Source organism: Drosophila takahashii, chromosome 3R (genome assembly GCF_030179915.1).
Source record: "Drosophila takahashii strain IR98-3 E-12201 chromosome 3R, DtakHiC1v2, whole genome shotgun sequence".
NCBI classification, from domain to species: Eukaryota; Metazoa; Arthropoda; class Insecta; order Diptera; family Drosophilidae; genus Drosophila; species Drosophila takahashii.
In genome coordinates, this window is record NC_091681.1 from 12263331 (window position 1) to 12287032 (window position 23702).

General features: G+C 40.9%; 7 protein-coding genes and 1 long non-coding RNA gene across 10 annotated transcripts; 3 read left to right on the forward strand and 5 right to left on the reverse strand.

The window, feature by feature from the left end:
• Nucleotides 1-1824, reverse strand: LOC108069827 (neprilysin-1-like). Its single transcript, XM_070216563.1, has 3 exons — nucleotides 1318-1824; nucleotides 800-1264; nucleotides 1-735 (listed from the first exon to the last, which is right to left on the reverse strand). Exons 1-3 carry the CDS (start codon nucleotides 1822-1824, stop codon nucleotides 1-3), a joined length of 1707 nt encoding a protein of 568 aa, XP_070072664.1.
• Nucleotides 1825-6561: 4737 nt separating this feature from the next.
• LOC108054222 (arrestin domain-containing protein 17) lies at nucleotides 6562-10214 on the reverse strand. Its single transcript, XM_044396303.2, has 5 exons — nucleotides 10053-10214; nucleotides 9401-9529; nucleotides 9118-9335; nucleotides 8033-8627; nucleotides 6562-6853 (listed from the first exon to the last, which is right to left on the reverse strand). The coding sequence occupies exons 1-5, from the start codon at nucleotides 10165-10167 to the stop codon at nucleotides 6669-6671; spliced, it is 1242 nt and encodes a 413-aa protein (XP_044252238.1). The 5' UTR covers nucleotides 10168-10214; the 3' UTR covers nucleotides 6562-6668.
• Nucleotides 10215-10663: 449 nt separating this feature from the next.
• LOC108054224 (arrestin domain-containing protein 3) lies at nucleotides 10664-13058 on the reverse strand. The gene is made up of 5 exons (XM_017137083.3): nucleotides 12840-13058; nucleotides 12023-12166; nucleotides 11752-11963; nucleotides 11103-11685; nucleotides 10664-11042 (listed from the first exon to the last, which is right to left on the reverse strand). Exons 1-5 carry the CDS (start codon nucleotides 12952-12954, stop codon nucleotides 10786-10788), a joined length of 1311 nt encoding a protein of 436 aa, XP_016992572.1. The 5' UTR covers nucleotides 12955-13058; the 3' UTR covers nucleotides 10664-10785.
• On the forward strand, nucleotides 12872-13098 carry LOC138913530 (uncharacterized). Its single transcript, XR_011419300.1, has 2 exons — nucleotides 12872-12943; nucleotides 13050-13098. It is a non-coding gene; the product is annotated as an uncharacterized lncRNA (long non-coding RNA).
• Nucleotides 13099-13173: 75 nt separating this feature from the next.
• LOC108054226 (arrestin domain-containing protein 2) lies at nucleotides 13174-14962 on the reverse strand. Its single transcript, XM_017137084.3, has 5 exons — nucleotides 14791-14962; nucleotides 14548-14697; nucleotides 14275-14483; nucleotides 13605-14187; nucleotides 13174-13540 (listed from the first exon to the last, which is right to left on the reverse strand). The coding sequence occupies exons 1-5, from the start codon at nucleotides 14903-14905 to the stop codon at nucleotides 13356-13358; spliced, it is 1242 nt and encodes a 413-aa protein (XP_016992573.3). The 5' UTR covers nucleotides 14906-14962; the 3' UTR covers nucleotides 13174-13355.
• Nucleotides 14963-15413: 451 nt separating this feature from the next.
• On the reverse strand, nucleotides 15414-18858 carry LOC108058578 (arrestin domain-containing protein 17). Of its 2 annotated transcripts, XM_044396311.2 has the most exons (6): nucleotides 18812-18858; nucleotides 17174-17431; nucleotides 16882-17031; nucleotides 16610-16818; nucleotides 15833-16427; nucleotides 15419-15722 (listed from the first exon to the last, which is right to left on the reverse strand). In XM_044396311.2, the coding sequence occupies exons 2-6, from the start codon at nucleotides 17283-17285 to the stop codon at nucleotides 15472-15474; spliced, it is 1317 nt and encodes a 438-aa protein (XP_044252246.2). In that variant the 5' UTR covers nucleotides 17286-17431; nucleotides 18812-18858; the 3' UTR covers nucleotides 15419-15471. The 2 variants fall into 2 exon arrangements, with proteins under 2 accessions (XP_070072257.1, XP_044252246.2); XM_070216156.1 differs by lacking the exons at nucleotides 16610-16818; nucleotides 16882-17031; nucleotides 17174-17431; nucleotides 18812-18858 and adding an exon at nucleotides 16502-16602 and having other exon boundaries at nucleotides 15414-15722.
• LOC108058593 (arrestin domain-containing protein 17) lies at nucleotides 18357-21167 on the forward strand. Its single transcript, XM_017143441.3, has 3 exons — nucleotides 18357-18523; nucleotides 19315-20364; nucleotides 20774-21167. Exons 1-3 carry the CDS (start codon nucleotides 18409-18411, stop codon nucleotides 21016-21018), a joined length of 1410 nt encoding a protein of 469 aa, XP_016998930.3. The 5' UTR covers nucleotides 18357-18408; the 3' UTR covers nucleotides 21019-21167.
• A 701-nt stretch (nucleotides 21168-21868) lies between these two features.
• Nucleotides 21869-23566, forward strand: LOC108058584 (arrestin domain-containing protein 3-like). 2 transcript variants are annotated; one of them, XR_011419114.1, is made up of 5 exons: nucleotides 21869-22083; nucleotides 22283-22617; nucleotides 22683-23042; nucleotides 23122-23217; nucleotides 23307-23445. XR_011419114.1 is itself a non-coding variant. In XM_070217040.1 (4 exons), exons 1-4 carry the CDS (start codon nucleotides 21978-21980, stop codon nucleotides 23471-23473), a joined length of 1143 nt encoding a protein of 380 aa, XP_070073141.1. In that variant the 5' UTR covers nucleotides 21869-21977; the 3' UTR covers nucleotides 23474-23566. The 2 variants fall into 2 exon arrangements, 1 of the variants encoding a protein (XP_070073141.1); XM_070217040.1 differs by having other exon boundaries at nucleotides 22683-23217; nucleotides 23307-23566.
• The last annotated feature ends 136 nt before the right edge of the window (nucleotides 23567-23702 follow it).

The window sequence follows — 23702 nt, forward strand, 5'->3', positions numbered from 1 at the left end:
TCATTTGCCATATCCTGCAGAACAATTGAAGACCTGGGGGAATTCTTTGTTATATTTAATGGAGTAGTTAGCACGGTCCCTACTCCTCCTTGAACGGTCGCAAAAGATCTGAGTGGCTCCGAGGAAGAAGAGCTGATCTGGAGGCAAGTCAATTCCCGGCATCGTCTCATTGATCTTATCCTGCTTATGATCCTCCTGAAGATGCTTAATGTGGTTTTTATAGGCAAAGAATGCCAGTCGCAATTTATTCTCTTCCAGTCGAATGTCCAACCTATCATCATATCCGTTGACATTTACGTAGGCTTGTCGCGCAACTACACTACCGAAGGCACCGAATCTGAGGGCTAAAGGCCAAGAGTCGTGATAAAAAGGTGGTCGCAAAAATCGGTCGAACCAAGAGAATTCATTCAACATATGATCGGCCGACTTGGAGGACATGGGGAGGTCCATGGAGTGACGAGCGCTGTATCTACTGCTGTTAACAGCAAGGCGATGCAAATTAATATTGGTGGCGGCGTAACTATCTTCCACTATTTCCAGGCTACCAATCTCCGAGATTACCCGATCCGCAAACGAGTTGACCTTGGAAAAGCTGAAGGGAAATTCCCACAGAACTCTTCGAGACGAGTGAGAGTGGCCCAACCGATCGTCTTCGTCCAGCGAACTGCTCAGCGTATTCCACACTTCATCCACAATTTCCGACACTCCCGACTTTTTCTTCCCAGGAAACTTCTCCTGTAAGGGGATTGTATATTTAATAATTAATCCTAAAATTGTATCTTTGGGCCGCAAGACTCACCGCCAATAAGAGTTTGCTAAAGAGGAACCTCATTGAGAACTTCACTTGGCCCAGGCAATACTGTTTTTGTTCTTCAGTGCTGTGAAGTGCGGCATCTAATCTGCGCAGCAGCTTCATGGCCAGATAATTGGCCACCGCCTCGGGATGACGGGCACACACCTTGTCCAACTTTACGACGTAGGAAGAACAGTCCTCGTCTTTTCTTGGTTGATCCTTATTCCAAACGATCTTGTCCCCGTCCCAAACGATCTCGAAGTAGTTGGCCTCGAAGAGTTTACAGTTTCCTGAAAGCTGCGCGTGGCTGGATCTCGCATCTTTCAAGAAGGCAAACACCCCGGCGATCACTTCCGAAATTTTATCCTCCGGCAACTGAAAGGCTCTTAAGTATCCGGCCATTCGTTCCTCATCATTCGGCCTCGAGTTCTCACACTCTTCAAAACCCAACCGTTCGTCACCTAGTTCAGGCTGAAATGGAAATCTCGAATAGCTTTCATCGTTAAGCCCATCGTTAAACAGACCCTCTGCCCGTAGTTGATCAAGTGAGAGCTCATGTTGAACCAGCTGAAGTTGGAGGCATTCCAGTTGGCTCCATCGACTGCGGGAAAGCCTCCGATCGATCGAATGAGGGTAAGATAGTGCGGATCAGTAGCAGGAAATGGGTGGAGATCGGCTTCCAGACAGGCGTTGTAGAATCTTTGGGCCACCCTAAGTTCGCGGGACACATTGAGAGACTCCGCCAGATCCATCCTTCCCAATAAATGTTCTATTTGGCCCTCCAGTTGTTCACTGTTGTAGTTCAAGGTCCAAAAATCCAACATACTTTCCAACAGCTCGTTTTGGTGTCTATAATTTCCGCAGGCGTATTCGTAGAAATCGCGACAAGGATCTACATCGAGGTTCATGTAGGACTTCATGCGATTCGCATAGGACTCTAGGTTATTACGTTTCTCCGCGCCTCTCGTCGGAAATATTAGTACAATCACGATAATCAGTAGTGTTGCTAAGTTCTTTTGAAATAATTCCATGTTAATCTAGCGCTTTAGTGCCCTATTTGTGGAAACTTAGCGGTCGGAACACAAATTTATACTAGCAGCTTCTTGCAAAACGAAACACTTATTATATGGAATTTGAAATGAAAATGTAAAAGCCCCATACATGGATAGTTTTTAAATAAGTATTTATACCCGTTACTCGTAGAGTAAAAGGGTATATTAGATTCGTGCAAAAGTATGTAACAGCTAGAAGGAAGCGTTTCCGACCCCATAAAGTTCTTGATCAGGGGCACTAGCCGAGTCGATCTAGCCATGTCCGTCTGTCCGTCTGTATGAACGCTGAGATCTCAGAAACTACAAAAGCTAGAAGGTTGAGATTTTCCACACATATTCTTTGGCTTCCTACGCAGCGCAAGTTTATTGAGATTTTCCACACATATTCTTTGGCTTCCTACGCAGCGCAAGTTTATTTTAGCCGAGTGCCACGTCCCCTCTAACGCCCACAATCGCCCACTAACGATTTTAAAATGGGTCCTGCGCCCACATCTTTAAAGATTTCCGAGAAGTATAAATGCAATTTTGTTGTGTATATTTATACCTATCGAAATGTAGAAGACATTTTTCAAATCGGACCTTTCATTAAAAAGTTATACGCAATCAAAATTTATATATCTATCTCCCTCGCACTCCCTTTAGCTGAGTTACGATTATTAGTCGGGACACCAACCCGAGTACAGCACTCGCACTCCCTTTAGCTGAGTGACGGGTATTAGATAGTCGGGACACTAACCCGACTATAGCTTTCTCTCTTGTTTTGAATATAAATTTGTGGAGATTAAAAATACGTATTGTGTGTACGTATGTATGAAGTGGAGGCCCAAAATAATTATTAATTTTTTTATTCAAGATTACTGTTGGTTTTACAAAACTAAGAAAAACAATTCTGCGAACTTCCATGTCCGTCCCATTGTGATAAGCGGCCTCGAAACAGCCTTAACACAATTCGACTTGTGACTTGGATACAAACAAGAGAGAAAGCTATAGTCGAGTGCCTCCAATATCAAATACCCGGTACTCAGCTAAATGAATTCGATAGAGATAGAAATATGCAAGCACCAAAGCGAGTTCCTGAACTGCCTACGCCATCTAGCGGATTTTTCATTATTTGCTTATATGTTTTTAATGAATGGTCGGATTTTAACTATTTTTGCTTAAATACCTGTACCTAATGACAACACAAATAAAATGTAATATTCTTTATTATGTTTTGAAACAGTAAATTCTATTTGAATTCGCATATAAATTTCCAATTCTAAAGAAATTGGTATTTTTGATAATTCTTTCACTGAAAAATGCTGGTAAAAAGCTAAAGCAATTTGGATATTCAAAAAGTAGGGTACAAAAAATTATCTCAAAAAATCCCCCCCACAGGAAAATCCTAAATCAGCCACACTTCTTACTTCGCTTGTAATAAATTTAAACTGAGTTTATTTAATCTTGCCCTCTCCCGTCTCTCATATCACTAACGACGAATTCCAGGGGCTGCAGGACAATTAAAGGCCTGGCGGAAATCTTTGTTTTTCAACAAGGAGAACAGAGCTATTTGCCTACCATTTTAGTCGGAGCCGCAAAAGATGTGAGTGACTCCCAGAAAGAAGAGCTAATCCGGAAACAAGTCGAGTCCTGGCATCGTCTCGTTGATTTTATCCTGCTTATGATCGTCTAGAAAGAGTTTAATGTGGTTTTGTCGCCCAATCAAACTACCCAAGGCCTCGAATTTAAAGGCTAATGGCCAAGTGGGGTGGTAAACAGGTGGTTGCAAATATCTGTCGAAGTCGAAAAATTCACTCAACATACGATCAGCTGACTTGGAGGATATTGGAAGGTCCATGGAGTGACGAGCGCTGTATCGACTGGTTTTAACATAAAGGCGTCGCATATTTATATTGATGGCAGCGTAACTATCGTCGATTATTTCCAGGCTACCAATCTCCGAGATTGCAGCATCCGCAAACGAGTTGACCTTGGTAAAGTTAAAGGGAAATTCCCAGAGAATTCTTCGAGACCTTCCAGAATAGTTAAATCAACCGTCTTTGTGTTTGTCCAACGACCTGCGCAGGCTATTCTGTACTTCCTCCGCAATTTCCGACACTTCCAACCTTATTTCCTCAGGAAGAATATTATATCTTGAATTCTTACATTTTATTTAACTTTTTATACCCTCTATTTTAGTTTGCAAGATTGCAATACAGTGAAGAAGACGATTCCGACCCCATAAAGTATATATATTCTTGATCAGCATCGCTAGTCGAATCGATTTAGACATGTCCGTCTGTCCGTCCGTCCCTTTATCCGTTTCTACGCAAACTAGTCTTTCAGTTTTCAACCTATCGGGATGAAACTTTTCCAAAAGTCTTCTTTCTATTGCAGGTATTATATAAGATGGAAGCGGCCGGATCAGACAACTATATCTTATAGCTCCCATAGGAAAAAACTTTTACAAAATTCTAGCTTCGGTGTATTTTAAGATATTACTTATCACTATATGATAAGATCCCAAAACAAACGTTGCGAAAATTAAATAGAAAAGGGAAAAAACTTATATCTTTGTTGATTTTTATTAAATTCTCTTCTCTAAGATATAGCTTATCTTTAATATTTCAAAATTTCGAATTAAATTAAACAAAATTCGGACTTCTATATTACATAGTTCCCATAGGAAGGATCAAAAATATTGCCAAAATAATACGAAAGCAGCTAAAATTTTGATTGTTCTAACATATAAACAAGTAAATCTAAATTTAATGTTTTTGTAAGTTAATAGGAATGATCTGCAAGGGTATATAAGCTTCGGCTGGCCGTAGCTAGCTGCCTTTCTTGTTATACCCTTGCAGAGGGTATTATGATTTCAGTCAGAAGTTTGCAACGCAGTGAAGGAGACGTTTCCGACCCCATAAAGTATATATATTCTTGATCAGCATCACAAGACGAGTCGATCTAGCCATGTCCGTCTGTCCGTCTGTCCGTCTGTCCGTCCGTCTGTCCGTCTGTCCGTCTGTCCGTCTGTCTGTTTCTACGCAAACTAGTGTCTCAGTTTTTGAGCTATCGGGACGAAACTTTCGCAAAAGTCTTCTTTCTATTGCAGGTAGCCGACCGGAGCCGACCGGATCGGACAACTATATCTTATAGCTCCCATAGGAACAATCGGAAAAAAAAACTTTAAAAAATTCTAGCTTTGGTGTTTTTTGAAATATTACCTTCTACTTTTGGGGATGTTATTTTTTAAATATTTCTGAATTTCGAATTAATTATTTAAAAAATCGGACTACTATATCATATAGCTGCCATAGGAACGATCGGAAAATTAATGGAAAAGTAATAGAATTTAAATTCTAGCTTCTTTGGTTTGTATTATCACTATGGACGGCAGTCCATAAGAACGATCGGAAAACTAATGAGAAATATTAGAAAATTGAACATTTTTGCGATTTGTTAATTAATAGGAATGATCTGCAAGGGTATATAAGCTTCGGCTGGCCGAAGCTAGTTTCCTTTCTTGTTTTACAATTATTTTTAAAAAATACAACCTAAAAAAAAACATTTTTTTGCTTAAAAAAATTGGTTTGTTTAAAATTTTTGACATTGCTGTTTTGTAAGCACATTGTCCTAGAAAGTTATAGCTTCAATGGATTTAAAAGAAAAACAATGGTTATTACAATTTTTTAACTGTCATTACATTTTGGATTTACATTTTCAATAGCATTCATTTTGGGGACTTAAATGAAATGCCAATGAAATGTGTTTTTAATAATATTACTTTTTGGACAATCGAATGAAATTTGTTTTCAGTAGCATTCCAATGAAAAGGGATTTTATTAGCATTATTATGCTTACAGACACAACTCTGGTCATAGGCTATGTTTTCTTTCCGGTGGTTTGTCGAGCAGGTAGCAGTTAAATCAAATGTACCTTATAGCATAGCCAATTTACTCCGAAAGTATAACGAAACTTTTACAATTATTGCAAATCCGCCTCTGTTATAAATTCCGCTATATTGTGAGCGGGGACATAAGTCTTTGGGACACTATGTTTTATAGAGAGATTTATTTTATAGTAAGTATAAAAGATTTGTTTATAAATATCTTATCGTATTTAGCACACTTTTATTTATCACATTTTCCATAACGTAACATAAAATAAGTTATGGCGTAGCAAAGATACAAAAACTTTGCTAAATTATGGCAGTAGCAAGGATCAAAACCTTTGTTAACGCCATAATTTTTGTCCCAATTTATGATTCCTTCTATTTGCTATTCATGAGTCAATTCTGTTCGACTGCATATAACAGCTATAACTTCCATAGATACACGGTAGAATAATAGTTATTCTACTAAAGTAAAAAAGACACCAGCGGACAATGTTATACCTTCGTTTATAACTCAATTATAAAAAATCTTCAAATTATTCAAAGTCTGGGTTTTATAAGATAATGGTAGCATTTTCCATATGTCTTGATTAACTAGCAAATGCTAGTAAATGCGGTTCAAATATTGCAAAAAACATAATGTAGGAAGCCTTTTTGCGAACGCATTTTGAAATCACGCTTCAAAACACGGTGTTAGCCAACCAAGGATACGTTGCCCTGTAATTTGAGATTGAAAAATTAACATAGCAAGGAATTTGATGGTTGTTTCTAAAAGCAACTCCGCGAAAGCTCTCCTAAAACACACCAGAATAAATTCCTTCAGAATCATTAAAGTTAAGGTAAAATTTTGTGACACAGAGTAATTCCTACTTATATTTTTCTCGTGTTTTAATTGTTTATTTTCGCGTAGAGAACCGTTAAATTGACTGTAAAAAGTTGAAAGCGCCGTGGTCTACTTTACAAAGCTTTGGTTGACTATTCCCGCATTCCGTGTATTTGCCGAAAGCACGGGGGTAGGACTGGGTATACTATACACAGGATATAGGGGAGCAAACTCATTGATTCCAAAGGCATGGAGCTCTTCCTCGTTAATATTGCCGCGTTGGGTGTGCCGGGATTCTTCGTAATTTGGAAGGGCTAAAAAAATAAACAGCAGTTTAAAATTTGTTATTATAATTTATAAACACGGTTTTTAGAATAACTAACTGTGGATTCTATCCTGATATATATATATTTATACCCTTGTAGAGGGTATTATAATTTCAGTCAGATGTTTGCAACGCAGTGAAGGAGACGTTTCCGACCACATAAAGTATATATATTCTTTATCAGCACCAATAGCCGAGTCTATCTAGCCATGTCCGTCTGTCCGTCTGTCCGTCTGTCCGTCTGTCCGTCTGTCCGTCTGTCCGTCTGTCCGTTTCTATGCGAACTAGTCTCTCAGTTTTAAAGCTATCGCGATGAAACTTTCCCGAAGGTCTTCTTTCTATTGCAGGTAGTACATATGTCGGAGCCAGCCGGATCGGACCACTATATCTTAAGGCTCCCAAACAAATATAAGAAAATTCATTGTAACTTTGTAGGAAGTAGGCGTTTTGATTCTTGACTACTTAAAAACAAAATTGAAATAAATCGAAACGCTGAATCTGGAATCCCTGGAACTGCACCGAGTGAGTATTCTTTTATCTACAAGGGTATATAAGCTTCGGCTGGCCGAAGGTAGCTTCCTTTCTTGTTTTAATTTTCGGGAAGGCAAATTTTTTTTTTTAACCTGTGGACAATTTATTCACTTTTTGTTTTTAAAGCTATATGGTAATCACTAGGTATTAAAGTCAATAACACCTTCTTATCGGTTAAGTGCAAAAACACGTTTCAATATCTTCAAAGCAATTTGTTTTGTGCAACTTTTAATTATATATTTCTTTATGATGTTTCTTACGCTTGCAATATAATATATAAAATATATGTATTAAATAATAATAATGGTAAAATATTTTTTAAGCACATGAAAACCACAGCATTGGGAATGCAGCCACTGAATTTTAATTTTAAGTTCAAACTTAGAATTTCAATAAATCTAAATAGGTTTAAAAAACTATTTTATCTATACCGCGAATACAAGTGCAGGAAAGATTGCGCTGTACTTGCTTTTGGGCTATGTTTTGACAGTATAATTAGCGATATCTGCAGATAACTGCGTACTTAGTTCTTTAAAGAATGATTTGATAAGATTGCAATCAATCATTACAGGTTCATTGGCACGTAGACTTTAGCAAGACATTTGTTCACTTTGTGATTGTAAAATCATGATCTCACCTGAATCAGCTGGGTTTGGGGTCAGATCGTTGGGCACATTGCCCAGTGCGGTCACCATGGGAAGCTCATCCGGCGGATCTCTTCTGGACTGGGGTCCTTCGTAGTGGGCACTTCGTCGGGGAGGTTGTTGAACCACAATCCCCGAAACCGCCAGTGGAATAGTTCCAATAGTAACCGGCATGACCATCAGCTGCTGTTCGCGCAGACTCTTCACCAGCGCCTCCACTTCCAGTTGGTAGGCGATCTGGATGAGGTTGCTCAGCTCCACGCAAGTGGGCGGAGTGGATGGCACTGGCAGCTCGATAGTCAGGGATCGGGTGCACTGTTTCAGCACCGAGTCCCCCTTGGCTCGCGATATTATAATTCGTTCCACTCGCGAGTGCTCCGGACTGACGCTGTAGTATCTGACTAGCATAACGAGGGAAAGTCGAAGTTCAGAGACGGCCACCGCAGTGTTGTTGACCACCACCACGGTCACCGGAATCTTCTGGCCGGGCACATAGCCCGCTTGCGGCAGGTTAAGCTCCAATTTGAGCGGATCCGTCTTGCAGGGACCGCAACAAAAGGTGCGGTAACCCTCGCTGTGGGCAGCCAACTGGGGGAGAAAGATTTTAAAAATAAATCCATATCTGATATTTTCATATTTATGACCAGCAAAAATAAATATTGTTATTGTTTGCGTTGATGAAGCTGTTTTTAAGTCCTTGCAGATGGTATAATAATATTGGTCTTAAACTTGAATAAGATTTTTGCAAACTTTGAAAATTTAATTTTTTCTTGAATACCGTATATCTAGCCGATCGGCCGACTATATGCTAAGGATGGCATTATAATTTTTTTTAATTTTTCGGAGGTTTTTGATATTTTTAAAGAAATTCATATTTTTCGCTGTTTTTTTTATCTTTAATAAACTTGAATAAACTATTATTGTCATCATTAATTACTAAAAAAAAAAACTAAGCAAATAAAAACAAGAAATACCTATGTACCTACAAGAAATATTAAAAAGTATACGACTCAAAATTTAGTAGTCATATAAAAATATTTTAATTGAATTAACTAGATTGCTTTAGATTATAACTTACCCTCAGCTGAGGCGTGTCAAAGTTCAGATCGAGCATCTTGAGAACCGTAAAGCCCTTTGTATAAGCCTGATCGTATTTCCAAGGTCTAACCAGCAGGACTTTGACTATGTACCGGATGCAGCCATGACGGCCCTCGAAGGACGAAGGACACTGATAGGGCAGCTGACAGGCGAAGTTGTAGTTGTGCACCCCAGCCTGGATAGTGTGTCTGTTGTTGTCTTTCCAGAGATACAAATATTTATAAGTGCAAACAACTCTCACAGTTTCTACTGGCCGTACTCACTTTGCTCGGAACCCAACAGATAAGTGTTGGATGATAAATAATCCTCACGGCCCGCATAGAGCTTCGAAGATCCGAGACTCTTCTCGGTCCATTTGGTTATGGAATATCCCACCACCTTAAGTAGCACAGCTGAGAAATAAGATCGACACGGTGAGAAAATGGAAAAGAGAGTTGGTTAGGAAATAAACATTATCTTAAAGCATACATAATCAGCTAATAAAGTTAAGGGGTGTACTAACTGATTAATCCAATTTTAATCTTAACTAAACTACTTATACTCACATTTAGTATTCAAAATAATAAAAATAATATTCGTTATATAATTGTAAAGGGAAATATTTAATTTAAGCAAACATGTATTGGTTTGGTTGAGTTTGGAATTATTGAAAGCACTTATCCTAATCTCGGTATTAAAATAATACCAACGCAAAGTTACTGCTGGGTGTTATCAATCAACTTCACACATTCCGCACCGAAGAATGTCCGCTAAAGTCAATGTCGTCATAAAAATATACAATTTGCACATATACACACGGGCCGTTATCGAGAAAATATTTATAATACCGCGGTAAGGTTGGGTTAATTTTAAACAATGAAGAGAACCTTTAAGATTCGGTTTTACATTATGTTTTCACATTCTTCGATTAAGTACCTTGAACCTCCTTGGATCTGTCGCACTTGAGGGTCACGCAGCCATTAACAAGTTGACCGGCGTAGAAAGTACCATGTCTATTATTATCGAAGCTGATCTCACACGTAACGACCATTTTTTCCCAGATTAAATGACCGAGCGGGCAAACTGCTAAAACCGATGGTCTGGGGCGACTAATTTAAGTACAAAACTTCTGGACTGCTTGCGGTGCGACCGCGTCGTTAGATAAGCGATAAGACCCTCCACTTGGAGCCGAAGGCGGAATCGGGTTTCTCCGGGAACGATATGGAATCGGAGCCACAACTGTATAAGAGTCGATCAAAAGTGCCCTTCGCATTGGGGGTTCTATAAACTTGGCCTCTTATCTGAGTTGGGGACTAAGACCTTGGCCCTGGAGAAGTTGGAGCCAGGCATTCATGTTCCACATTCAAGGGGTTTTGATAAGAGGAGCCCCTATTACCATAGCAGAAACATCTCATTTGAAAACCTAAATCTAGGAAGGCCATTAGCAAAGCAGAAACATCTCATTTGAAAACTTCAGTCTCGCAAGGCCATTCGTAACTCTGATACCAGTTTGTAAGGCACAACAAAGTTTATCAAAATTAAATCAGTTCTCGATAACCAATCTTTGGAATTTATTGTACCATTTTTAAATGTGATATATTTATAGCTTTAGCTTTGTTTACAAAACATGCTTCGTAGTTCTTAAAATTCTATTGTTTCATTTTTGTGTTCATAGCCAAGTTCCCTTGTCCTTATCGACATCCAAGGCCGGATTGACAAAGGCTCTCTCGGCCATATAATTCTGTGTATAATCCGATGGCGGTGGGGCTGAGGGGCTGGGAATGTCGAATACCGGATAGAGTGGCTTGTACGCACTGCCGTCCAGGTTAAGAGTATTGGGCTGTACTGGCTCCGGGTCGTCAAATTCTTCGGATTTGGTGGCATCCGGGCTTCGCATGTGAAGAGCCTCCTGGTAATTGGGAGGAGCTGAAAGTGGATAATCAATATTTAATATTTATATCAATCTGTACTCTTGATGTAACTCACGAATGGAGTCATCGACAGCCCAGGGACTCGAAGCATTTGGAGGAGGAGCTGTGGCAATATTTCCACCAGCCAATTCATTTACATCCAGCGGCTGACCGATCAACCCACGAGGTTGGATTGGCACATGCTGGGATAGAGGAACACTGCCAATGGTCACGGGGATGCTGACTATCTCGTTATTGTGACAACCCTTCACCTTGGCCTCCACCTCCACCTGGTAGGCGATCTGGATGATGCCGCACAGGTTGAAACAGGTGGGCGGAGTGGCTGGCACCTTGATCTCGTAGGTGAAGAGCTTCTTGCAGTTCCTCTGCACGGAGTCGCCCTTCAAAGTGTTGACCACCAACCTCTCAGATGTGGTATTGGGCATCGAAGGCGGCTTGCTGTGGTAGGTCACCAGCATCACAAACGACATGAGGAGCTGTTCCACCGGAATGTGGCTATCGTTGGTGATCAGCACACTGAGGGGAATACTCTGGCCGGGCACAAAGCCCGTCTGTGGAACGGTCAGTTGGAGGGCCAACGGATCTGAGCGGCAGGGCCAGCAGCAGTAGGTCTTCGAGGTCTCACTGTGGGCGGGTACCTAAATATATTAGATTTCATTAGTTTTTGGAGAATGAATTTATAGGCTTGTAAACTAAAAATGCACCCTTAGCAGCGGACTGTCGAAGTTGAGGTCCATAACCTTGAGCACCGTAAAGCAGCGCGTATAGCTCTGGTCAAATTTCCAGGGTCTGACCAAAGTCACGTTGGTCATATAGCGCACCCTTCCATTGGTTCCCTCGAAGGATGAAGGACATTCGGTGGGAATCTGGCACACAAAATTGTACGTGTGAATGCCAGCTTCAATGGAGACTTGGCCTGCAGATAGTTTTATTATTTAGACACAAGTGATATAATTGTATTCTTTGAATACTAACTGCTCAGATTAGATCCAACCAGGAAGGTTTTCGACGCAATGTAATCCTCACGGCCGTAGAATGTGCGACGCCTCCTCCTCCTGTTGGTGGTTACCCTTTCGATCCAACGCGTCTCCGCGTAACCGGTTATATTCAAGGTGATGGCTGCGGAGAAAAAACCCAGCTGATAAACACGATTTTGGTAAACATGGTACGTAAACATTTATTCAAAGGGGGACAATATTTATTCACCGAATGCTTTTTTTAAAGAACATTTTTGTACCTCTTACATTTTATAATGTTCTTGTCTTTTTCAGAAATTAACTTACATTGAATGTTAGAATTTAATAATTCAGATTAAAACCTTTAACTTAAGTCAAATTAGTTGAAAATCATTATTTTACTCGTGGCACTATTTCATTTTATTATTGTCAATTGTTGTTAAGTCGAGAACAATTATAAGGAGGAACAGCTTTTAATATATTTATTTTATATACCTAAAATCGCTGCCAATATCGACACTTAAGGGAAAACCAAATATTTATCTTTCCACATTTAATATCAATTAATGCGAAACCCATTGATTATTTAAAAATAATTTAATCTTATCGACCGCAAATATTTATCTTCGATGCATTTGTGTACGTTAACCGAACACCTATTTGTGGACATTAAATTTTGCACGTGTGGTTCCCTCGCCATTATAAATAAAATGAGTCACTGTGCTCGATCTTCGTTTCAAACCGTTTAACCGCACTTTAAAATTCGTCGATAAGATAAGCATGACTCATGCCAGAAATATGGACAAATTGCCAAAGTGTGCCCATTGAACTCTCACCTTTCACCAACTTCATCTTGTCCAGTTTCAGCGTAACCCTGCCAGTCAGAATCTGGCCCCCAAAATAGGTGCCATGGGGATTGTTATCGAAGTCGATTTCACAGGTAACAGCCATAATTGTAATTGTAACCGTAATTGTGTGTTTATTGGCCGATCCACCTCTGGTGCCAGTGCAAACACGACTGATTTGATTTTAATGCCTATGTTCAGTTATTTACTCCCTAACTTCCGAGAACTCCGGACAGATTGGATTGGACAGCTCTCAGCGGCGAAAAAACCTCATGCCCACTTGGCTGCCAGAAACGAACTGAGAATGAAACAAACATTGCGATGGTTCTATATTGGTAGCGATGGCCAGGCCAACTTTTATCTTATCGCTGTCACAATTTTGAATTATACATTTCACCAAATGGAGCTAGGCAACAAATAAACTGCGAAAAGGCCAAGGATTCCTCGATCTGCTAGCGCAGGATTGGGTGTCCAGTTGTTCTGAAATACGAAGGTTCTCCTGCTCCTTCACTTTTTGTCCTCTTTGACCGGAACAGATTTTTCCGCCTTTTCATCACTCTGAGTGGGCACATTAAAGACAGGATAAAGGGGTTTAAAGTGCTTTTCATCCACATTTTCGGAATCCTGCTGTCCTGGTCTGGACTTCTCTGGATCGGTAAAGGTGTGCATGGCCTCAGCGTAGCTAGGTGGTGCTGTAAGTATGCATTCAATGAAGATGAACTTTTTCTAGGCAGAGTTATTATAGCGGAAACTTACCTAAGGTGGAACCATCTGACCAGGGATATGGCGGAGCAGCTGGAGCACAAGCACCATCGCCCTCAACCAAAGTCAAAGCCCTTTGCTCCGGAACCGGGGGGCCGGAATTCTCTGGTATATATTGCACCATTTGCGGCGCTATCGGAACTCCACAAATAGTCACCGGCATTACCAGAGTTCCGTTAATGTGCATGCCCTTCACCTTGGCCACAACTTCGATCTGGTATCCGATCTTGATAATGCGACACAATTGGAAACAGGAGGGCGGAGTGGAGGGAATTAGCAGCTGGAAGTCGTACATCTTCCGAGAGTTCCGCATAACACCATCTGCCTTCAGCTTGGCCACGGATTTTCGCTCACTATTGGTTCCCGAACTCAGGTCACTGTAGTAGGTGATCATCATGGAGAGGCCAACCTTTACTTCGTACACCCGGATTTTACTTTCGTTGCCCACCAAAACATTTACGGGAACCGTCTGTCCGGGCACAAAGCCCGTCTGCGGCAAATTCAGCTCCAAAGTCAGCGGATCCGATTTAAAGGGCCAGACCCCAAAGGTCTTCTCAGTCCTGGCCTGCACTGGAATCTACATAAAGGTATTTTAAAACATTTAACATTAATATTAAAAGCTAGACAAAAATATTATTACTTAAAATATATAAAAAAAACCCACCTGAGAAACGGACTCATAGGTGTTCAAGTCCATCACTTGAATTACAGTGAATGGTCTTGAAAAGAGACTGTCGTACTTCCAGGGCTGTATTATATTGACATCCACCATATAAAGTATACGACCATGTGTCCCTTCGAACGAGGAAGGACAGTTGATTGGAATTTGGCAGGCAAAATTGTACGATCTGGTTCCGGGCTCCAAAGACATTTCTAGGATAATAACACCAAATTTCATTCATTATCAAAAATAATTACAATAAAATATTTATCTTACCGGCGCTTATTTCAGATCCCAACAGATAAACTTTACTGGAAAGATATTTCTCAAACCCATTGTACGATTCTGAAGTTGACTTATTGTTCGAATCAGTTCTGCTTTCGGTCCAATGGGTCTCGGCATAACCTTTGACCTTAAGTCTGATTGCTAGGGATTTAATAATCAGTTGATAACTACTTTTACAATAATGAATCACCAGCAATCTCAATCACTTTACTTTGAGTTGAATTGGGCACTTACCTTTGATTTGAATCAACTTATCCGTACTCAAAGTCACTTGACCAGAAATCGTTTGGCCTGCATAGAAGACTCCAGGCGTATTGTTGTGAAACAGAATTTGGCAAATTATTCCCATGGTTTTATATTATGGGTTAAGTTTTATATTTATTTATGGCTGTCGTTACTTATTGAGCTGTTTCCCCTTTAATGGTCACAATCAAACTGAACAAAAAAGCTTCAATCAATTTCTTTTGTGCTTCGGACACCTTTAGTTTGATTTATCTTATCAGTAAACCATAAATCTAATTATTGGTAAAAAAAAGACCCCATAAAATTTCTTTTACACGGAATAGCTGATTTCTAACATGTGAGCTATTTATCATTGGTAATAATAAAAACAGCTGATAGTAATATTTCTGGCTCAAAACAAAAATCCCCCCATCTGTGACTTGACTCTCTCGTATTTCAAGAGAGACATTTCACTCAACTCAAATATATTTCTACTCCAGCTCTCAGTTGCACTTGTTTCTGGGCAATATCTTCGATAAGATAGTGCAAAACTAAGTTTTTATCACAGGTTCCAAAAAGTTCCCACAGTGCGCGTTTGGCAACAAGGAAATCAGTTCAACTTTGTGATTTCATGATTTATTTGAATATTTTATTTATAATTTAAAAAATATGTATATTCAATTTCAATTATTTTTAAAGCCAAGTGCTCTTATCTACTTCTTCATTGACATATCCGCCATCAGTCTTCTTTTGATTGGGTCTCAGAATCATTTCGTCGGTTTGATTTGACAGTTCAAAGATGCCGTACAGCGGAGTAAACGTAATTTCTTCCCTTTTCTTGTCTTGTGACCCTTTACCAGATATTTTCTGAGACTTCCTTTTTGACTTTGAGCACTTTTGTGGATCCGGACAGATATGTTTGGCTGCGACATAATTCGGCGGAGCTGTAAAAAGGAAAGAACTTCTTTATTCATCTGATTATAAAAATAAAATTAAATGGGAAATATTTTTGGTAGGGTTTCTTTATTTGGTTTAAAAAAGTTTTCAAGCTCACCAACAGATGGATCTGCTGCCCAAGGAGTTGGAGGGCCAAGAGGTTCCCCAGCTGCTTCGTTTGCAATCAAAACTAATGCCGTGGCATCCAATTGCTGGGGCAGTGGGTCCTCGCCCCAAATCTTTGGCTCTTTCTGCAGTTGCTTCGTCAATGGGACGCTTCCAATGGTTATGGGCATGTGAAGCGTCTGACCTCCATGACAACCTTTGACCCTGGCCTCTGCTTCCACCTGATAGCCGATCTGAATGATGCTGCACAGATTGAAGCATGTGGGCGGAGTTGCCGGGACCGTAAGATCAAAAGTTAGCTGCTTGCGGCATTTCGACGACACGCCCTCGCCAGTTTTCTGGACCATCACGAACCGATCCTTGTTGGTCTCCGCGCAGGGGGGTTGACTGTAGTAGATCACCACCATGGCAAGCTTCACGGTTATGTCCTCCACCGCCACGCCGCTTTCGTTGGAGACCATTACTTCCACCGGTACAGTCTGTCCTGGCACAAAGCCACCCTGCGGCAGGGAGAGGCGCATACTGAGGGGCGACGAACGACAGGGAAAACAGCAGAAAGTGCGCTGTGACTCAACTTGGCTGGGTATCTGAAGTTTCAGGAATGTATGAAATATATAAAATAAATAGATATTCTTATAAAAAAGGCGTTAAGAATATTTACAAATTATTCATAATTGTAAAAATTATACTTAAGTATTTCTTTGCATTCAAATCCAAACAGACACCTATAATTAGGGTCGCTTTCGCCCAGTGGACCGAGAAGTCTTACCCTCAACATCAGGCTCGCGGAGTTTAGGTCCATCACTTTGAGTACAGTGAAACATCGATTGAAGTTCTGGTCGTGTTTCCACGGACGCACGAACCTCACGTTCACCAAATAACGTATCCGCCCGAGTGTCGCCTCGAAAGAAGATGGACATGTGATGGGCAACTGACAGGCGAATCTATATGTGCTCGTGCCGGGCTCAATAAGCACCTCTGAAATGGAGCTTTGATTTACTTATCTATTGATTTACAATGATTTATCATCTTGGAACACACCTATGCTGGAGCTAGATCCGTGCAGATAAGCCCTTGTGGCCAGGTAGTCCACATGTCCGTTGAATGATTCTCCGTTCGACTGATCCTCCGGATCGTATTCGGTATCGGTCCAATGGGTTTCGGCATATCCTTTGATTTGGAGAACCACGGCTGAATGTAAAGATAAGTTTTCAATTTACCAGCTATTTTTAGCACTTGCAGCACATGCACTTCAAAGCCAATTAAGTCTGTCCCCCAATAAATTTTGCCTCGAGTGGATATAACAAATAGAAATGAATCAGCGTCTTCTTACCTTTAACTGATTTCGCCTTCTCCGTTTTGATTACCACCTGTCCGGAAATCAGCTGGCCCGCATAGAAAATCCCCTGGGGATTATTGAAGAACTCAATCTCACAGATTACCATTATTCGGATTGATTTCACTGATAATCCCGGAGCTAGTTAAGTTTTGCCCTGTCTGCGTCGTGTCTCCCAGCGAACTGAAGTCGTCCACTGGGTCTGTTTTTATTTTATTTTTTGCAGCATTTATTTGGCCAACATTTTTATTTTATCTTATCAATGCGATAGGTATTTATGTATTTAAACACAAATTTGTACCATTGCCAGGGGAAGTATTTACATATGTAAGTGACAGCGATAGGAGATATACGAAATTGAACCGGGCGAAGTGATCGATGGGGGGAGCAGGGAGCAAGGTCGAGATAGCAGTGATGGAGCGTTGTAACAACCAGGGGTACTTTGACATTTAGCTACTGAATTTTTATGGAAGTTGTTAATATATTTATGGAGTTATTTCACTCAACTCCCCGCGTTGCCAACTATCCGTGATTTTGCACTCGCTCTGAAAGAAAAACAAGAAAGGAAGCTACCTTCGGCCAGCCGAAGCTTATATACCCTTGTAGATAAAAGAATACTCACTCGGTGCAGTTCCAGGGATTCCAGATTTAGCGTTTCGATTTATTTCAATTTTGTTTTTAAGTAGTCAAGAATCAAAACGCCTACTTCCTACAAAGTTACAATGAATTTTCTTATATTTGATTGGGAGCCTTAAGATATAGTGGTCCGATCCGGCTGGCTCCGACATATGTACTACCTGCAATAGAAAGAAGACCTTCGGGAAAGTTTCATCGCGATAGCTTTAAAACTGAGAGACTAGTTCGCATAGAAACGGACAGACGGACAGACGGACAGACGGACAGACGGACAGACGGACATGGCTAGATAGACTCGGCTATTGGTGCTGATCAAGAATATATATACTTTATGTGGTCGGAAACGTCTCCTTCACTGCGTTGCAAACATCTGACTGAAATTATAATACCCTCTACAAGGGTATAACAATGCAGTGGGTTTTGTAGAGAGTTAAGGCGATAAGATAAAGCCGGCCAACAGCAAATATTGGGTAAGAGAGTCTAGGCCCTGTTAACCATACAGTTAGCCTCAGTTCACTTTTGGCGGCGAGCGCGTAAGGACCGTTCGCAAAATTAATAGCTCTGGAGTGGGATAAGTGCGGTACTGTTTCGCCATCATGTCAAAGAACTGCATGATAACGTTCGACCAGAATGAACACGGCACCTACTTCACCGGCCAGGTGATAACCGGCAAGGTGATTGTCAATCTGAACAAGACCAAGAAACTGCGAGGTACGTAGGCCCAACTAGGATCCCACTAGGAATGTATCATTAACTAGTCGAGGGGCTTTCGCTTATCTGGCGCAGCGTATCTTATCGCATCGGATAATGTCAGGTTTGGCAAAAGCAAAAGTTTCAACAAACCATTGAAACGGGTAATTAAGTGATAACCATGCGGACACTCCAAATGTGCGATAATTGATGATTCCCGGAGCCTAGGCAGTGATAATTTTGTTACTTATGGCTGGGGATCTACCCAAGTGATTTAGTTTTGTTTCGAGGAAATACCGGCGGACTTACTCATGTTTATTTTTTGTTTGGCTCGGCATTGACAGTACTTGATATCGTGTATTATTTGTATATTATTTTGGAATGTAAAAGGCATAAAAGTGAATCGTAACCATTTGATATAATAAGCGAAATAACTTGAAAATTTGCTTCATAGTCTGTCGAAGCAAAAATAGATAATATAGAATATTATCACACCCATTAAACATTAAATGCATTTAGGTCTGATTTATTCATTTTCCTTTGAAAAGTTAGTAACGGCTTCCGGTTTGGGGGTTTATCTTATCATAATATTATACCCACCTTGATAGGCAACCCAGTTTTAAGTCAAACACAATTATAATCTTGGTTGCAAAAAGATAAACAAACTTAACATTTTTACGAACCCATTGTATTTTTTACAACATTTTTATTTTCGTACTCTCCTAACCCAAATTTATACACGTAAACCATTTAAAACACTTTCCTTTATAATACATAGATTAGGAACCATTGTAATATATCTTAATTTTCAGGAATCAAACTGCAGATCAGTGGCTACGCGCAGGCACAGTGGCGACTCCGCAGACATGGTAAGGCGGTGGCCATTCAGAATCCCAAGAAGCGATCGAAGCACCAGTACAGCGGACGGGAGGACTACATAGCCTCCACCACTTACCTGATGGGCTCCGAGCAGGGCAGCAACTTCAACATGGACGCCGGGACGTACACCTACACGTTCGCCTGCCCCATTCCGAGCCACTGCCCCTCGTCCTTCGAGGGCGCCTACGGGCATATCCGGTACCTGGCCAAGGTCACCTTCCTCAAGCCGGGCGCCTCCAATCGCACTCACAACGTGGGCTTCACAGTGCTGAAGCTCCTCGATTTGAACCAGGAGAACAAGATGCTCCGGGAACCGGCGAGCAACGAGGCCGTGGAGTACTTCTGCCTGATGCACACGAAACCGGTGGAGCTGAAGGTCACCCTGCAGCAGCAGGGCTATGTCCCCGGTCAGTTTATGCTGGTCCACGCCCAGGTGCGCAATGAGTCGAGTTCCGATTGCCGCAAGCTGCTGATCATGCTGCACCTGCGGGCAACTTACACGGCGGACCAGCCGTCGCTGCGAACGACATCTGAGAAGATAATGCTGGTGAAGCGAGAGTGTGGACCGGTGGCTCATCACGGACAGAGGACCTACACGGAATCCCTGAGGATTCCGGCCACGGCTCCGACCTGCGAACATTTGAGCAAAGTGGTGCGAGTGTCCTACGAAGTTCGTGTGGTGGCCGTGATGAACTGGCTGATGGCCAATCCGCGGGTCATCATACCCATTACCATTGGCAACGTTCCGCTGGCCACTGCGGCTTCCGGACCGGACTTCCTGCCAACCAACGCCTTTGCCGCTGGAAGCCCATTGCCCGCCGATTTGCCCTGCACCTCCACAAGGGCCATGGAACTGGCTCAGATGTCGCCCAGCGGGGTCAGCAACTCCGGCTACGAGATGAGCGAGGATCTCGAGGACTTCGAGTTGCCCGAGGACGGAGACGATGAGCTGGAGGCCACGGACGATTTTGTCCCAGATTTACGTAAGTAAAGGGAAAACTTATGCGAATTAGTTTCATTTCTGAAGAGAAACACTTTGATAAAGACTATACGGCATGTCAACAAATTACTTACAGTTCATTATAAAATTATTAGGTACAATTAAATACTAGCTGATACACAAACTTAGTAAACAGCTATGTTTTTAAAAATATCAATATAGTTATTTAATGAACGGAAGGCTTACTGGATGTTTGTCGGTTCTTATTTGGTAGAGTATAGCAGTTTATTCTAAATGTACAATTAATATTTAGCTTAGATTTATATTTTTCCAAAAATATTTTATACATCTTTTTTGTCTTGATTTTATTTTCTGGTATTAATATTTATTTCTTAAATATTTATTATCATTTATTATTATTATTATTTATTTTTTTATTTCTCCCACTTTAGCTCCCCCTACATACGAGCAGGCCATGTTCATGAGCACTGATATTGCGGACACGGACGCGAACACCGTAAGCGAATCCTCCCGGTTTACACCGCGGTACCCGGTCTTTGATGTGGACACCTTCCAGTCTCCGCCACCAAATCCTCCGCAGAAGAAACGGCGCCGCCGGCGCAGACGACCCGCCGATCCTGGACAGTCAAAGCAACGTCAGGAAAAACAACCTGTGGAGTCACCCGTACAGATCTGAGGGTTTTTATCGCGCAAAATCACGACTATATCTTATCTCGGCAGTATTTATTTCTTTTTCGGTTCGCCAGTGTACTAACCAAAATATTTATATGTATGTCTACATATGCCCACGAATTGGTAAATAAACAAACAAGAATATAAAAGTGTCTCCTGGGTGATATGCGATAAATTGCGAATATAGCCCAGACAGACAAAGTCAAGTCTTTGGAGGCATTGAACAAAATTTTAGTGCTATCATTATTTTCAGTTACTCAATACTTGAACAAAAAATTTGTGCTATGATTATTACAATAATTTAAAAAACTACTTTATTATGGTTTTTGGTTAATAGAGTTAATGGAATCTGATAAAAAAAAAGGCACTCTACATTCCGTATTTTTCAAATTTTAGAACATTTTAGTTGTTCTTTTCTAAGTTTATGGTGCGTGGTATTTCTCAACAAAGTAGAGTAAAAATGAAGTTTTTCTTAAAATCATAGTAGGAAATCAGGATTAATATTTCGACTTGTAGCTTGCCTAGCCGTGGACTTTCACTAGCAATACAACCAGTGGCGGATCCAGGATTTGGTTGTGGGGGTAATATCAGAACAATTTTTTGTTGGATACTTTAAGAATACATTCAATTCCTATTACCCACCAAATTGTGAAATATTACCCAAATCACCCCGTGGATCCACGCATAATACAGCACATTTTTGTTTACAAACAAATAACGAAACTATCAAGGCCCCAAAAGCTCTCTCTCTCTCTCTCTCTCTCTCTCTCTTATGCTGTCACTCTTTTCAAACAGAAACTTTCGCTCCCCCAATTTGAATTTAATTTTATTTCTCAGTTTCAGCCAAAGCTTGATTCGTGCTGGTTAATATTTTTGACCGCGTGTCGACATAGACAAAAATTTGGATTGAAGTTAATTGAACCAAAAATAAAGAAACATTTTCTTGACCAAAAGTAGACAGAAATGCGCTGCTCTTTTGAGCTCGATCGCAACGATCCCATATACTTCGCGGGAGAAAGAATAAAAGGCCGGGCTCTACTTACAACGAAGTCAACTCTAAGTTTCTACCGTGAGATCTAGTCTAAATCAAACTAAAATTTAGAAGAACCAACTGATATCTTACCACTCTGTGATAATAAGAAATCGGCTTAATAAAAACTGTAATATTACCGGATTATAAAAATTGCCATTAATTTATGTGACTTAGATTTCTACAAGTGCCTAATATAACGATTTTCGTTTTTCCTTGCTTTTTTCTATTTTCAAAGAGATTTTTATACTTTTCGTTGGTGAAGGCAAGGTGCGATTTCGCGCTTGTGACAAGGGAGAGTCAGCACATGTGGTATTCCGGGGCAGGCAGATATTCGTCGATACCCAGACCAATGTCATACAATCCAGAACGCTGCCAGCCGGCACCCACACCGTTTCCTTTGATATTTCCGTGCCATCGGACTGTCCCACGTCGGTGGTGACGGAGTTTGGAAAAATCTGGTACGAGATCAAACTATGCATCTTGAAGGTCGGTGCACACAACATCCACAAATTTAAGAAACCACTGACGGTCCTGCAACCGAGCAATCTCAACATGAGACCCGAACTTCTGGTGAGTTCAAAGCCTTACATAAATAATCGAAAATGTACGTAAATAGTAAATTACTTATTATCCAGATTCCCTTAATACAAGAGGATATCCAGGACTTCTGCTGTTGGCGCTGCGTGTCGGGTTCGGTTTTGTTGACCCTTACAATACCCTTTGGAGGCTACGCACCCGGCCAGAAGATCCCCTTCAAGTTGGAAGTCGACAACCAATCGAGTCGCCGTGATCTGGTCGGCATGAAGATGCGACTGAATCAGATCTTCAAACTGAAGGCAAACGATCCCAAACATTATTCATATAAAGTAGAGCATTTCGTGGCAGAAAGTTACCAAAAAGCCAAGGTTCTGAGGCTCTCAAAGAGGATAATCGAAGGCACGCTAACTATTCCTCCAGTACCGCCCTCCTCCCGCAACAATAATGACATCATATCGGTGAGCTACGAAGCGCACCTGACAGTCGACTTGGACGATTGCCAAACACATCCGGATTTATATTTGCCGATTGTTATAGGCACCATTCCATTAATCCAGAGCGCAGAAGATCCCACGTATGTGGCAGAGTTGAATGCCCAAACGGAAGATCTGCCGCCCAGCTACGACAATTATAGTAAGTAATTATATAAATCGATCTACCACTATCATTACCATTATCTTGAGTCGATGATATTAAATGATATTAAATTATAAATTCCACAGGCCCACCAACCTTTGAAGAAGCGGTTATTGTTGGCAAAACCTTTATCGACATCGATGAGGACGCAGAGAACCGCAATGATGGCTTTATACCAAGTTACCCGATGTACACAAATTTTGGATCGACCCCACCATCAAATACAGAGGGGCCGAGTTCCGCTCTTCTGTAATCCTGTTACTACTTTAAAATGTCACTGCCTTATTGATAAGCGAATATTCTTCTGATAGCCTTAATAGAGCCTTAGTAGGACCTTAACTCTAATTCATAATTTATTCTGATAAATAAATTTTGTCAATTTGGAGAATACAATTTTTTAATGGTTCTTAAAATCAAAATGGCGAAGCTGTAAACTAATATTCATATATATTTTTTACATATCAAGGAAGAACTCATGATTT

Coding starts and splice junctions, on each gene's coding strand:
- LOC108058584 (XM_070217040.1), top strand. CDS start 21,978: ATGCGCTGCTCTTTTGAGCTCGATCGCAACGATCCCATATACTTCGCG. Junction 22,618..22,682: donor ACATGAGACCCGAACTTCTG/GTGAGTTCAAAG, acceptor CTTATTATCCAG/ATTCCCTTAATACAAGAGGA. Junction 23,218..23,306: donor GCCCAGCTACGACAATTATA/GTAAGTAATTAT, acceptor TAAATTCCACAG/GCCCACCAACCTTTGAAGAA.
- LOC108058578 (XM_044396311.2), bottom strand. CDS start 17,285: ATGGTAATCTGTGAGATTGAGTTCTTCAATAATCCCCAGGGGATTTTC. Junction 16,819..16,881: donor CGGATCTAGCTCCAGCATAG/GTGTGTTCCAAG, acceptor GCTCCATTTCAG/AGGTGCTTATTGAGCCCGGC. Junction 16,428..16,609: donor CCGCGAGCCTGATGTTGAGG/GTAAGACTTCTC, acceptor CTGAAACTTCAG/ATACCCAGCCAAGTTGAGTC.
- LOC108058593 (XM_017143441.3), top strand. CDS start 18,409: ATGTCAAAGAACTGCATGATAACGTTCGACCAGAATGAACACGGCACC. Junction 18,524..19,314: donor CAAGACCAAGAAACTGCGAG/GTACGTAGGCCC, acceptor CTTAATTTTCAG/GAATCAAACTGCAGATCAGT. Junction 20,365..20,773: donor CGATTTTGTCCCAGATTTAC/GTAAGTAAAGGG, acceptor CTCCCACTTTAG/CTCCCCCTACATACGAGCAG.
- LOC108054222 (XM_044396303.2), bottom strand. CDS start 10,167: ATGGTCGTTACGTGTGAGATCAGCTTCGATAATAATAGACATGGTACT. Junction 9,530..10,052: donor CAGATCCAAGGAGGTTCAAG/GTACTTAATCGA, acceptor CTTATTTCTCAG/CTGTGCTACTTAAGGTGGTG. Junction 8,628..9,117: donor TTGACACGCCTCAGCTGAGG/GTAAGTTATAAT, acceptor TTTCTCCCCCAG/TTGGCTGCCCACAGCGAGGG.
- LOC108069827 (XM_070216563.1), bottom strand. CDS start 1,824: ATGGAATTATTTCAAAAGAACTTAGCAACACTACTGATTATCGTGATT. Junction 1,265..1,317: donor TGATCAACTACGGGCAGAGG/GTCTGTTTAACG, acceptor TTTCCATTTCAG/CCTGAACTAGGTGACGAACG. Junction 736..799: donor TTAGCAAACTCTTATTGGCG/GTGAGTCTTGCG, acceptor ATCCCCTTACAG/GAGAAGTTTCCTGGGAAGAA.
- LOC108054226 (XM_017137084.3), bottom strand. CDS start 14,905: ATGGGAATAATTTGCCAAATTCTGTTTCACAACAATACGCCTGGAGTC. Junction 14,484..14,547: donor GGGATCTGAAATAAGCGCCG/GTAAGATAAATA, acceptor TTATTATCCTAG/AAATGTCTTTGGAGCCCGGA. Junction 14,188..14,274: donor CCTATGAGTCCGTTTCTCAG/GTGGGTTTTTTT, acceptor ACCTTTATGTAG/ATTCCAGTGCAGGCCAGGAC.
- LOC108054224 (XM_017137083.3), bottom strand. CDS start 12,954: ATGGCTGTTACCTGTGAAATCGACTTCGATAACAATCCCCATGGCACC. Junction 12,167..12,839: donor CAAGATGAAGTTGGTGAAAG/GTGAGAGTTCAA, acceptor TTTTCTCCGCAG/CCATCACCTTGAATATAACC. Junction 11,964..12,022: donor GGTTGGATCTAATCTGAGCA/GTTAGTATTCAA, acceptor AACTATCTGCAG/GCCAAGTCTCCATTGAAGCT.